Source organism: Myotis myotis, unplaced genomic scaffold, assembly GCF_014108235.1.
Source record: "Myotis myotis isolate mMyoMyo1 unplaced genomic scaffold, mMyoMyo1.p scaffold_m19_p_1, whole genome shotgun sequence".
Classification (NCBI taxonomy): domain Eukaryota; kingdom Metazoa; phylum Chordata; class Mammalia; order Chiroptera; family Vespertilionidae; genus Myotis; species Myotis myotis.
Window position 1 is genome coordinate 64,033,798 of NW_023416313.1, and position 14,458 is coordinate 64,048,255.

At 42.8% G+C, this 14,458-nt stretch overlaps 1 protein-coding gene across 1 annotated transcript in view; it reads left to right on the top strand.

Annotated features, from left to right (window-relative positions):
- The window catches only part of GRID2 (glutamate ionotropic receptor delta type subunit 2), a 1,375,820-nt gene that overhangs the window by 1,358,621 nt on the left and 2,741 nt on the right, over positions 1 to 14,458 (top strand). Inside the window, exon 15 of the mRNA XM_036339775.1 lies at positions 12,087 to 12,327. Coding sequence (XP_036195668.1) covers positions 12,087 to 12,327 — 241 coding nt within the window. The remainder of the gene's footprint in view (positions 1 to 12,086; positions 12,328 to 14,458) is intronic.

Here is a 14,458-nt window from a genome sequence, read left to right on the forward strand (position 1 = left end):
ATATTTTGTCAAATGCTTTTTCTGAATCTTTTGAGATAATCATGTGATTTTTTTTAAATATATTTTTATTGATTTCAGAGAGGAAGGTAGAGAGAGAGAGAGAAACATCAATGATGAGAGAGAATCATTGATAGGCTGCCTACTGTATGCCCCACACTGGGGATCAAGCCTGCAACCCGGGTATGTGCCCTGACCAGGAATTGAACCGTGACCTCTTGGTTCATAGGTCACTGAGCCACATCAGCCAGGCAATCATACGATTTTTATCTTTCATTTTATTGATGTGATTGATGTATTACATTAATTGATCTTCATATATTGAACCATCCTTGCATCCCAGGGATAAATCAAACTTGGTCATGGTGCATAATCCTTTTATTGTGTTCTTCAATTTGGTTTGCTAATATTTTCTTGAGAATTTTTGCATCTATATTGATCAGGTTTATTGGTCTATAATTTTCTTCTGGCATCTTTATCTGGTTTTGGTATCAAAGTAATTCTGGCTTCATAGAATGAGTTTGAAAGTATTCCCTCCTCCTTGATATATTGGAAAAGTTTGAGGAGGATTGGTGTTAATTCTGTTTTAAATGTTTGTAGAGTCCTTCAGTGAGGCCATCTGGTCCTGGAGTTTTCTGTATTGGGAGTTGTTGTTTTTTTATTACTGCAAAATCTCTAGTTTTAAAACAAACTCTGATACTCTCTAATAATTTGACTTTGCCTAAGTCACTTAAGCCCTCTGGACTTCAATATATCAGTGAAATGGAAAGTTGTCGACATCATAGAGGTATTTAATGAGAGATGGAGGTCTAAAACAGGTTAGCAACTATAGCCAGCAGGCCAAATTTGGCTCAGTCCAGTTTTCCTAACCACAAAGGCAGAGTTTTCCTAAATGCAACAGACACTGTGTGGCCCACAAAATCTAAAATATAGACTGTCTGGCCCTTAACACAAAGACTGCTAGTTTCTGGTCTAAAAGATTATTTGTGAACTTATTTGAAACACCATAATCATCTATATGATTTTAGTCAATCTTGGTTGATTAGATTTAAGAAACTGGCATTAGACTCACCTAACTGAAAGAATTAGTTTAAAAACCAATTTTAACAAAAGAAATAGCTTCTAATAGTCTCTCTTATGCTATCTGGTATTACTGAGGCATTAGATGTTATCAATAAATATTAGTTGTATTTAATACTACCAATTATTAAGAGATTTCACTTAAGAAAAAATACCAAAGTGTGTTAATGTTGTTATACCACTTACTAGCCATGATAGCTGTACTTAGTTGTCTTGAGTAGCTGTCCCTTGACTGTAAAATAGTACCTATCTTATAGGCTTGTAATTATTAAATTAGGTTATCTGTATTGACTGATTTTTAACAATGAGGATATATGCAGGTTTTACCTTTTATTTCCTTTTTATTGAATGTATTGGGGTGACGCTGGTTAACAAAGTTACACAAGTTTCAGGTGCCCAATTCCACCACACATCATCTGTACACTGTATTGTGTGTTCACCACCTCAGTTCAAGTCTCCCTGCATCACCATTTATCCCCCCAAGACCCTCCTCCAAGTACCCCCCCACACACCAAGATTTGGCCCCGCCCACAGCCTCAGGGTGGGCTGCCGGCAGCAAGTGGGTAGCTTGAGCCAGGAGATGCCACCAGCGGCCAGAGGCGCCTCTAAGTTACGCTGCTCTTCCAGGCTCCCAGGGACCGCCGATGGCATGCAGGGGCGGGCACAAGTGGCTCCCAACTTGTTTGGCCAAGATGGCGTGGGGGGAGCACCTGAGGTGCCTGCCAGGGCTTTCTGCGGGCCGGGTCGGCTCTGCAGGACATTGGGAAGAGCATCTACACCACCCGCCATGTGGTCAGCGAGCTGCGGGACAAGGCCGCGTGCAGGCTTCACCCCGTCTTGCCCTACGTGCTGCGTTTCAAGGACCCCCACCCGGAGTACGCGTGGCTGGTGATTGAGTTTTCAAAGAAAACTAGAGGCTCTCCCAGCTTCTCCGCCACAGATAGCCAGGTACTGCCCTTCCCCTCCAGTGGAAGCAGCGTTTTGGGGGAGTCACACTTGAAACAAGAACCAGACAAGGTTCAGCACCCGAAACTCCTAGAGGAGATTCTGGTTTCCATCGGCCTCCAAGCCTAGCCCCCCACGAGAAACAGCAGAGCATGACCACCCGCCGGTGGCCCTGGGGACCCCGAATCCAGTCCCTTCCTGTTCTGGAGACACCCTTTGCCCATGCTGATCACGACCTGCAGGCGCTGCTGGCTGGTGGTGAGGATGCTCCAAGGGCGGGCGAGAGAGAAGAGAGCGGATTTGAAGGAAAGACCTTGGAATGGCGACGATGCGGGTGGGTAACCCCAGCACCTGAAGCAGCCCTTCGGATTGGAGCAGGCGCGGCTGGAAGCGGAGGGGGCAGTTGTGTGCCCACAGACGCTGCCGCGCAGAGTGAGCTGCTTCAGATGCGGCTGCCAGTGCGAGCGGTGAATGGTGTGCGGATCCCCGGAGCCCCCGGATCTGCATCTTGCGCTGCTAAGACCTGCTGTTCCCTGGCATCTGACAAGAGCCGCGATCAGTTCACATTGTGGAGACAAGACCCTGAAGACAGTGCCTGTGGCTGTGGGGACCTCAGAGCCCTGCGTCTGCACTGTTCCTGCAGCCCCGCGGTGCTGAGTCCCCGAGGCCTCTGGGGTCACTTCCTGCTCCCGACGGGGGGCAGAAATGCTGTCAACCTGCAGCTACCTGAGGCCCAGGCCTGGCTCAGCTGTGACTCTCCCGCAAGGCCAGGCAGAAGGCTCGTGTGTTTGCCGCTGACTACACAGCTGGGGTCCAGCCGGTCACCTACCCTGCACGTCCACGTTGGGAATCCGAGGGAGACTGTTGATCCCAGTGCTCCCAGAGAGATGTGTGAAGGAGAGATGACGTGCAAGTTCCACACTAGACGGCTGCTCAGCACAAAGAGTTTGGTGGTCGCATTTCCCCAGCAGTGCGGGCTGCAGCCCATCAGGCCGGCTTCCGTGAGCTGCTGCACGCTCCAGCTCCTGCTCCTGCAGAGGGCTGGGTGGGTTTGTGGAGGACGAGGTCACGCCTCAGCCGATGAGCACACAGAAGCTCGATTCCTGCCATGTTGAGGGGAATTTGATGAAAACAGAAAGAACAGTGCCCTGGAGCAAGCCTTCAACATTGAAAGAAGGGAACTTCCAAGTGATACTATCCTATATAATAGAAGCTTAGGTGGTGTCCAGGGAGGGGCCGCCACAAGATGGCCGGCAGGGGAGGGCAGTTGGGGGTGAACAGGCCTGCAGGGGAGGGCACTTGGGGGTGAACAGGCCTGCAGGGGAGGGCACTTGGGGGCAATCAGGCCAGCAGGGAAGTGGTTAGAGGGTGATCAGGCTGGCAGGCAGAAGTCATCAGGGGCAATCATGCAGGCAGGTGGTTAGGAGCCAGCAGTCCCGGATTGTGAGAGGGATGTCCTAAACCGGCAGTCAGACATCCCCCAAGGGGTCCCAGATTGTAGAGGGTGCAGGCAGGGCTGAGGGACACCCCCCTCCCCCAGTGCACAAATTTTGTGCACAAGGCCTCTAGTTTTTCTAATAAATATGGTTGCACCATAGCCAGTTTGGCTCAGTGGACAGTGTGTAGGCCTGTGGACTGGGTCCCGGGTTTGATTCTGGTCAAGGGCACATGCCTGGGTTGCTGGACACATGCCCAGGTTGCTGGCTTGATCCCGGGTAGGGGGTGTGCAGGAGGCAGCCAATCAATTTTTCTCTCTCATCACTGATGTTTCTATCTCTCTCTCCCTCTCCCTTTCTCTCTGAAACCAATAAATATATATATATATATATATATATATTTAAATGTGGTTGCAAGCTGAAGGAAGGAAGGAAGGAAGGAAGGAAGGAAGGAAGGAAGGAAGGAAGGAAGGAAGGAAGGAAGGAAGGAAGGAAGGAAGGAAGATTGACCAATACCTGATTCACAGGAAGTTGATAGAATTTATTTTCACAAGTCTGATGTTCAAATAGTGCTATTGGCTATGCCAATCAGAGTGCTTCACTTAATTGGAAACTAAATCTGAATCTTTGATAAGTGTTTTTGCTTCAATCCAATTTACCTACATTTCCCAAGACCGGAATGAAAGAAATGATGAATAAATGAAAGCCTATTGAGCTGATGTTTTTCTGAAAAATCATCTACATGCTATTATTAATTCTTTCTCAGTAACCATGGTGAGGAAATTTTGTGAAAACCCAGCAAATAAATTTAATAATGTGGGCATTCTGGGTCAAAATAGATTTACTCAAAAAGAATTTTTTTCAGTTAGTCCCAAATTTCTTTCTCAGTGATAAGTGACATAAACCATTAATAAGCAGTGAGATTCTGTCATAAATATCTTTAACTTTGTTTACATAAAGCTCATAAGTATGTAACAGATCAATGTTTTTAAGACAGTAACATAATGTATTTTCATCCTCACCGATCCCTAACTCCAAGTTGTCTCAATACTTCCAAATTGAAGAAATGCATGGGGGTCTCAGATCGATAGAGTTTCTATCATTATACAGTTAAATTTCCCTTGCAAGATGCTGGCCAACAAGTTTGAAGATATGGGGTGTAAGAAGGATATCCAGGAGAGAAGAGGAAAGCTGCACCACTTCTGGCCAGAGTGTAGGAGATGAGAGATGGGCAGCTAGAGGGGTGTTAGACTGAAATGCCTACCAAGGGTAGAGGGCCTGATGCTTCCCTTCCCATTAGCATCTCTGAGAGTCAGGCTCTGTACCAACAGAGAAGACCACAGATGTTTGAGAAACCAGAGCTGCATGGTTAGGGCAAAGCAAATGTTCAATCTTCCTTCCTAGCCTCCCTCGCCCCCATGTGAGGTGCGTGCTGAGTTGGAGCACACAGACCACTCTAGGGACCCTCCACCTGAGGTGCTATTAGCATCCGAAGGGCTACAGCATAGTTAGGAGCTGGATGAAGAAAATGGCAGAAGGTAAGAAAGGTAGACAGCACCTCAGAGAGACAAAGGAGGCCAGGTCAGCAGGGAGAAGCCCACAAACCCTAAAAGGAGGTGAGAAAGACATTAGCCAGCATTAGCAACCTTAGAGCCTCTGCCCACTTCACAGCCCAGGCCCATGGCACCTCAAAGGAGAACTGCCAGAGCAAATCCAAAGACCAGCAAGAGGCCAGGGCTCTAGCCAAACCCCAATACAGGGGATATAATGTCATCCTCCATAAATCCTGAGGCCATCTTCGAAACGAGCAAGGGAAACGGAGGAAGGGCTGAATAATTCTTTCAAGTAAATTGAGCTACAGAGGGAGACATGCTAAATTATTAGATTAGATTAAATTTTAAATCATATTGAGCTAATTTTAGTTTTGTTCTCACTGCTCCGTGGTCCAGTCCTTCTGAGGAAGATCAATTAAGTTTTAAGAGAAAAGCTACATTTTCTGTGCACACCCAAATTGTCATGTGAATAAATTTGCAATCATGCTACAATTGCATTGTTTGGTTTAAAAGAGACATGGTGAGGACAATTTTACTCAGAGTTCACAAATTTCTGAAACTAAAAAGAGATTGTTCTTCTCTAAATACATATTAGAGAGCAATATGCTAAAAGACAGACCTGAGTTCTGACCCCCACTCAACTATATACTCTGTTAGTCACTAAAGAAAATCACTTCATCTCTACAGCAGTGCTTCCCAACAGATGTGTCTAAGATGATGTACTAGAATATTGATAAAATATTGACCATCCAGCCATCAAGACAGTCAAGGCAGGGCCTGCAGTGGCTGGAGCCCTCGGCCTTTTATCTCTGGCTGCCCTAGTGTGACACATAAAAAACTCTGTGTTTTAAATTTGATAATTTGGGAGAATTCTTGTCCTAAATGATTCTCACCTATGGAACGGGTGAAGGGGAAGGAGATATAGAACAGATATTTTCAGTCTTTTGTATTCTAGTAGTTCATGCTTCTATGAATGTGAGCAGGACATTTTAATTACAAGAATCACAGGAGTTCCTACATACATGACCTGAAAAAAAAGAGAAGAATCTCTGCACTTATTTTTAAAAACCTCTGATTACCTCCCAAATTCTTGGGGCAGGGGGGTCTATTTTACATGCATGTATTTCATTCTATTCATACTGTACAATTGTTATACAATCTAGAAAAAGTACAAAACCCTAATTCATTTTCCAAAACCTGGTCAGAGCTAAGGTGCAAAAAGGAACAGTACAGTAAATTATAAGAAGAGTTGGGGTGACCTGTACAAATCATACAGCCTGTCACATGATGTTTTTTTTTCCATCTTTATGGTTGAAAGTATTACATAGGTCTCCTTTTTTTCCCCTCAGTGACCCCTCTTAGCCTGCACTCACCCGCCACCTCAGGCATTCATCCCACTATTGTCTGTGTCCATGTTATGCACATATGCATACAAGTTCTTTAGTTAATCTCTTCCCACCCACCTACCCTTCCCCGCCTTCCCTCTGAGATTCATCAGGCTGTTCCATGCTTCTATGTGTCTGGGTCTATTTTGTTTCATCAGTTTATTTCGTTCATTAGACTCCACATCTGAGTGAGATCATGTGATACTTGTCTTTTGCTGGCTAATTTCACTTAGCATAATACTTCCAAGTCCCTCCATGCTGTCTCAAAGGGTAAGATCCTTTTTTACTGCTGCATAGTATTCCATGGGTTAACTACCTGGAAAAAAAAGAACCTCTGCACTTATTTTTTTTATTTTTTTTTATTTTAATACATTTTTATTGATTTCAGAGAGGAAGGGAGAAGAGAAACATCAATGATGAGAGAGAATCATTGACCGGCTGCCTCCTGCATGCCCCCTACTAGGGATCAAGCCCACAACCCAGACATGTGCCTTGACTGGAATCATACCTGGGACCCTTCAGTCCGCAGGCCAATGCTCTATCCACTTAGTCAAACCAGCTAGAGCTGCACTTATTTTTTTTAAATCTCTGATTACTCCCAAATTCTTTTTCAGCAGAAACAACTAAAAATTCAGGTTTCCTTTTCTTAGATAACCAGTATCTTTTTTACAGTTCAACTCAGGAACTTACCTAAGGGTCAGAAAATAAGAATATTAGAAAGGAATGTACAGACTGTTATAATATTCACAAGCACAAGCAAAATTACCTATTTGGGATTAGAAATTTGCATCCACCTTTTGGCAAACCATTTTGCTATAATTAAATTAATTTGAAAATCAATTTTTAGAGTAGTGATTAAAGGGATGGTAAGTGATCAATAATTAGTGCAATTCTCACCCACAAATGAGGCTATTATCTTCAAAGTAAGTGAAAACCTTTTCAAGATGAATGCCTCAAACCTGTTGAGTATTTTATTTGAATATGAAAGATCTTTTGCTTCCCTGCTCCCTTCCCCTGAAATTGCTCATTTATATCAATAAAGAATGTAATGCATGCTGGATTGATCTACTAGCCATTTTCAAGTTAAAGCTAGGTTTTATGGACTTCTAAGATTTTTCTGTTCATTGAGATTACAAATGTTTTGCTACTTTTGGACGAAAGAAGGAAATGCAATGTTCTTGTCAATGAATAAATCACTGATTGATTCATCTGAGAATATAGCTGTCTGTTAAGAAGTGTGGACTACAACAGCCCTGGCTGGTGTGTCTCACCAATCACTGAAGGGTCTCCAGCTCCCTAATGGTCAAGGGCACATACCTGGGTTGCAGGTTCCATCCCCACCCTGGTCAGGCGCATGCGGGAGGCAACCAATCGATGCGTCTCTCTCACATCAGTGTTTCTCTCTCTTTCCCTATTCCTCCCTCCCTTCCACTTTCTCTAAAAATCAATGGAAAAAATATCCTTGGGTAAGGATTAACAACACAACAATGTATCAGAACAGATCCAAAGAAAGAATGGTTGTCACATGTGCTGACAGTAATCGTTCTAGCTTTTGAGTTTGGGTGGCCTACTAAGTGCAAAGCAATGATCAAGATGCGTTTCTGGACTCATTAACTCTCACCATAGTGACTCCATAGTAAGTGTTACTATCACCACTCTGAGGTAAAAATGGCAGGAACTTTTCTGACTACACTCCAAGAAGAGATTTTACACATGCAATTGTTCATCACAGTCCAATATCCAACATTGTTTCTAATAGGTTAAGTGTTCACAGCACCAAGAAGGTGACATTTGATGCCTTTCAAACCCACAGGTTAACTATGCCGGCAGTTAACACTTTGCTCTCTATGAGCAAAGACTGCCATCTTGTGGAAGTTGCACATATAACAAAAACAATCATTCTATGGAACTAAACATTTCCATTGCACTCATTAAGAATTTTGCAACTAGATTCTTGCATTGTTGCACACACACACACACATGCCGATGTTGCTTATAATTAATAGAAAGGCAAAACTTTCCTTTAGGTGTGATTTTAAGTCTCATTTAAAGGTGGCAGTGTTTTGGAACATTTTGGAAAGATAAAATATCTCCTCCTTTATTACAAGGACTCATCCTATTAGTCTTTAACCAATTAACTGCCACGATATTTTGGATTTAATTAAAAAAGGCCCACCGCTTGCACCTATAGATGCTTATGGCGTGCAAATGGTTAAGGCGGTGCATTAGGTTGTGTTGAACTTTCTTTACCTAAACTTTAAATGATTTTTGTTAAATAACAAAAAAGAAGGTGTAGTGCAACCTTTTGATGGAATTTCCGGAGCACTAGATGTTTTTGCTAGAATGTATGGCAGAACTCTGGGCTTAGAGAACACTTTCATTCCCCTCCTATACTTCTATTCCATGCTGGCCAGCATCCTGGAATCTGTTGTGGGCTAGTCAGGGCTTGACTGAGGGATCCTATGGCCCACGTAGTCGGTGTACCCAAAGATGGAATCTCCCTGCAATGCCTTATCCTCCTGTGCTTCAGTGATGAGACATGTAAAGGTGTGATGATACTCAAAGGCATGTAGAGATGACTCTTTCCTATTTCCCCTCATGCATTCCTGCCACCCAGCTCACTAAGTCCACAATTTCTATGACCAAAAATTACTTAGATAAAGACCTTGTGCTATTAGAATCAAAGTGGGTGACATAGAGTATGTATTCTTCCAATGACTTTTTCAAACCAACATGGTTCCAGGTGTAGAAATAATAAAGACCTATTGTCAGTGACACCAGACACTGCTGAGGAGATGGAGTGGTCAATCATGGGTTCCTGAATGAATGTGAATGAATGAAAGAATAAATTAACATGAATGGAGGGCATTAAAAAGAAATGATGTCACAGTGTTGCCTGGGCCATTCCAGCTGAATGTGCAGTTGTTGTTTAACATAAATTTTGTACCCAAGGAAGTGCCTGGCATGAAATCACTCTTTAAATATTTATTGAGTAGATGGGTGAATAGGAGGGAATGGAATAAATTAGAAAACAGCATCAGTGATAAGAAAAAGGTAGAATCTCAGGGCAGAGCCCTTTTACAAAAGACTGTTGAGTATGTTTAATTAACAAATGTGTGCTTGTTCTGTGTTAGGCCGTATGGAAGATGGTGAGCACACTGGCATCAACCAAGCAACCACAAATGATCACAAATAATGATAAGTGCCTGAAGGAAAACTCTCCCACGTCTACAGGCACTAATACAGTGTGGTGGGTGTGGGAGGGCAGGGGAACTTGGGAGCTCATTTTGAGCCCTGATATGTTTTCAGTAAGCAAATGCTGCTATAGTTTCCTTCTATTCCTACATGTTCCTAGAAATTCATATTTAAGAAGAGGGGTTTTTTTTTAGATATGAACAAATTTTTCCTTCAAGATATTCAATGGTATCTAGTCTACCTAGTGTCTTTAGGCAGGCAAATACCTAAAGGGTTTGCTAATGTCATTTGTATAGCACTCATGGACAAGTCAAGCAAGCAGTTTGATGTTGTGATTGCACATGTGTGTGTGATACCTAACACGGTGTCACAAATTCCCACAAATAGTTGTTCCTTTGAATCAAGGCACTATTTCCCAGTGTATCCCTCCAATCTCCAGCTCTATGGATTATGTTATTGAGGAGAAAAATGAGAAAGGGGTAATGAAAGTCAGACAAGTTTAGGAAATGCTGTATTAAACAACATCATGCAAGTTTTCTTATCTGCAGATCTTCGTATGGCCTTTCATAGGCTGACTTCTCTGTAAATTTCCAAAGGGTGTGTTTTTTTTAGTTATCGACCATGGAACCCTTTTCTTGCAGAAGCCCTCTAGGTACTAGTGTACCATGGAACACACTTTGAGAAATTCTGTTTTCTAAATATAAATGGCTTTGCCTGGGATAGAGGCTGGAATAAAGGTGATCCATTAATATTATGAATCCATTAATATTCCTAATCATTTTAGTAAATTTAATTCATCAAATTAACTGCCGTTTTTAAGAACTTGAGACAGCTCCACTTCCTAAGGAAGAAGTCCAGGTTGTGAGGAGGCTCCTGGAGTGTCAGCAGGGGGCGCTGTGGGTGAGGCTATGGGAATATCTAAAGGTGGTTGGTGGACATTGGACCAACTCTCCCCAGGGCTGTCTTACTCTTGTTTAACTCAGGTTGAATGTTGACCCCACCCCCAATATTACATTTTAGCTCATTCTTACGGACCCATGGATGACATGAAACAGGTAAAAAGGTAAAATATTACGGAAAGTGAGTTATTTACTCCCTCCAGGTAGGCACAGTTTTCCTTTCTACCATTTTTAAGCAGTCTCACCCCAAATAATCCAAGACCCGGGCCAAGAGTATAAATATGGGTCCACACCATTGAAGTCTTAAGTATGTAAAGGTGACAGATCAAGCTAAACACTGTGAGATAAAGTATGTTCTATCCTCTTACGTTGGCAAAGATACCTTCCGTATCCCTGCGAGGCCAGGTCTGCGTTTCTAATTCCTGACTAGTTGGGAGTTCTGCACCGACCAGTGACAGGGTCCGGACTCTGGTCCCCTCCCTCCCACATCCGGCTCTGTCCTGCACAAGGAAGGGTCTCACTCACGCACAAAGGTGTGTGCACCTGAGCACGCACAGCCAAGCTCTGCCCACAGTCCCAAACACCCCCCACACACCCATGTGTACCCATGGCTGTGAGATCTGCTCTCAGGAGATAATACATGGGAATGGGCCTTCACGAGCACTCGGAGCTCTTTGGGCAAGAACTTCTAGGGAACCCGGAGGATGGTGCTCACTCTGGACAGGCTCATGGCTTTGGCCCTGGCGGGTCTCACCCTGTGAGAAGGGGTGTAGCTAGGGGGCAAGGGGGCGGGCAGAGCTAGGCAGGTCTCGGCCAGCACCAAAGGAGTATTTGGAATTGAGAATAAAGCCCCTGTGAAAATCACACTAGAAAAAGCTGCAGTCTTTGCAGCTACCCCCAGCCTCTGGGGGAAAGAAAAGAAGAAGAAAAAGGATATTTCTTATTTGAATGTAACTACTTCTGAAAGCCTCCGGTCAACTTTCCTCCCTGTTCTGCGAGGCGAGATGATTTCCCCTTTGGCACTGAAAGGGAAACTAGATCAGTTGTGTGAAAAACTAAAAATGATACATTTTCTCAACTTCAAACTTGTCCCAAGGCTTTCTCCCACACTGTGTTAAATAATAGAAGTCTTTTTTAATTGAATTTCTTTGTGTGTAGCATATGCTGGGCGACATTATGCCAGCATCTCGCTCTAAGCAGCAACCCGTTCTTCATAAAAGCATTAAGACCCGGAGCGGCGTTCTGCATGTAGGGAAGGAACACAGGCCGGCAGCAGCTTGAATCCACATAAAATCAGCGCCTCTGAAATGTAATTGTGAAAACACGTTGCGACAAACTGGGAAGTGGGGGAGATACTTAGATTATAGAATGAAACCGAAAAAAGAAGAAGAGAGGAAGGGAGGAGGAGGGACAGTACCGTGGCACAGTTGCCTGCAGAATCAAAGCTATAACGTGTCCTAGCGTTCTGTCTGCAGGCTCATCTCTATATTCATTTCACCTCGAAAGCCACCCCCCTTTAGAGGGGGGTTACAAGTGGACGTGCTGTGGCCCGAGGCAATACCTGTAACACATGATTGTGCTCTCCACCCCTTCAAGGATCCTGGAGCTTCAGCAGAATGGCGACATGGACATCCTGAAGCACAAGTGGTGGCCAAAGAACGGCCAGTGTGACCTGTACTCCTCAGTGGACACAAAGCAGAAAGGAGGTGCCCTGGACATAAAGAGCTTCGCAGGGGTTTTCTGCATCCTGGCTGCTGGGATTGTCCTCTCCTGCTTGATAGCCATGCTGGAGACGTGGTGGAACAAGAGGAAAGGCTCCAGGGTCCCATCCAAAGAGGTACTTGACTGGGAGCTTGGGCAGTGAGCTGGGCCAAGGAGCAGGCTGTGTCTGTGGGGAGGATGATGGCGAGGAAGGGGTTGGGGGGAGGGTCCTTGTTGCTTCTTGTCTTGAAAAGTGGAAATAAATTTGTGAAGCCAAAAAATTGGTAAGGCCAATATCAGTTTCCATTTTAAGACATCCCAGACCGATGAAGAGGAGACTATCTAGTATCTGAAAGGCTGACAATGTTACGTGCCTTAGCGGGCTTTGAAATTCTCCCAAATCTCTGGATAGAATTTAAGTCAATGATTTGTTAAAGGCTGAGATTGCCTTGGCCAGTTCGCAAAGATGCTTATCTTTTCATTGCCATGACTTGCTTAACTTATACCTAAATTACTTGGTGTCTCTAAGATTCGGCCTAAGAAATCCAATATGACAGTAAAATAATTAGAATTTTCTCTTTACCACCAGTGACTGCTGCCCTCTCTCTGTGTGTAGACCTAAGAGAAGCGGTTATGTTTTTAGCTCTGATGACCCTAAGTTTAACAAATCCACATCATGGAATCATCTAAAACTCAATATTTCTCCCTTACTCTTGAGTTAGCTCAACTCCAAGTCCATATTAAAATTTTTCCAGAGATCTGAGAGAATACTCACAGAATTACACATATTTATCTTAAAGTGGCATATGTGCCCTGTTTTCATAAAAAAAAATTATGAGATTTATAACTATCTTATTTCCACTGAACCAAAAATGTGAAAATGTTTAAAATAATAAAATCATATTCACTAAAGCTTCACAAATTGAAATGAAAACAACCTAAATTTGCTGAGTGATCTGACTTGCTGGATAGCGTCAAGGGAGAGTTTAAACTTTCTATAACTAGGCCTTGGCTAACTGAGGCCTAGAGCAAGTCCTGACAGGATCTGCTTTAATGCACAAATAAAAATGGCTTCTCGCTTGCATACGAATTTTTGCATGTTAATGCAGCCTTTCAAACATATCGTTTTCTAGTCTAAGAATTCCTTCCTACCACTTTATATGCAAAATTGATCAGCACCATTTATAAGGAAAAGCCTGGCTTAGCAAAGATAAATCTTCGCTTCCTACTTGTCTGAAGGATCATACATTCTGCATTAGTGAAGGGTGAACTAAAAACGAATCAGGTTTTACTGATTTGTATTTTCTTTGTGGAATAAGCTTCTGGTATCTCTACTGACATTGATTCAATGCAAAAGACCACATTAATGCAACATTAGAGCTGAGACTTCATATTCTCAAAAATCTGGAAATTAAGGACTCCCCAAGCTCCTTATATGTTGAATTACTATATATGATATTAAATTTTTGCACTATTATATCTGTTGATGGATGACTACATTATAGTTGCTGTGGGAACCATAAAATTATCTTTCAACCCTCTAAAGTCTCAGTGATAACACTGCATTAATGGATATTTTTATTGGATTTCGAAATGAGAAAGGAGAAGGAAAACACTGATGCACTCAAAATATTTTTCACTTAGGAGCACTATAATAGCACAATAAAAAAAAAAAATACATACTCCATTCTAACTCATGACAGCTAATCCAGATCTTATGAACAAATATTTTATTTTATGATTAATAGATATTTTTAAATCCTTGCAAATTTGATTTCTTGAACCTGGCTATAAATAAGATTGATATAAAGAACAATTTTATTTCCTGCCAGTTTTATTTTTTAAATATTGGGCTTTAACGCTCCCATTTAGTGAAAATCTTAAGGGATTTATGAATTGATTTAAGCTCCAGAAATCTGAGGTTTTACTTTCTTTTCCTTTATTAAGCAACTTTTTACTGAGACTCCATTATCATAGCTCAAAGCATCTTTGATTTAGAGAGCATGTAGCATATACCAGAACCTAAACTAAAACTGCTACTCACATGTGAGGACTTGAAAAGATCTCTAAAAGTCCCGCTGACCTCACAAAATTGCCTCAGGTACTAGGTAGCTTGAGTGTGAAGTCCCTCAGTTAGAAAGTGATTTTTTGTGTTAAATGTTACTCTCTCCAAACAATCTTATATATCTTTAGCCTGAGGAGAAATAACACTGTAATAGTCACTAGCACTCTAGTGTGAACTAGCATATCAGCATATTGTACCACTT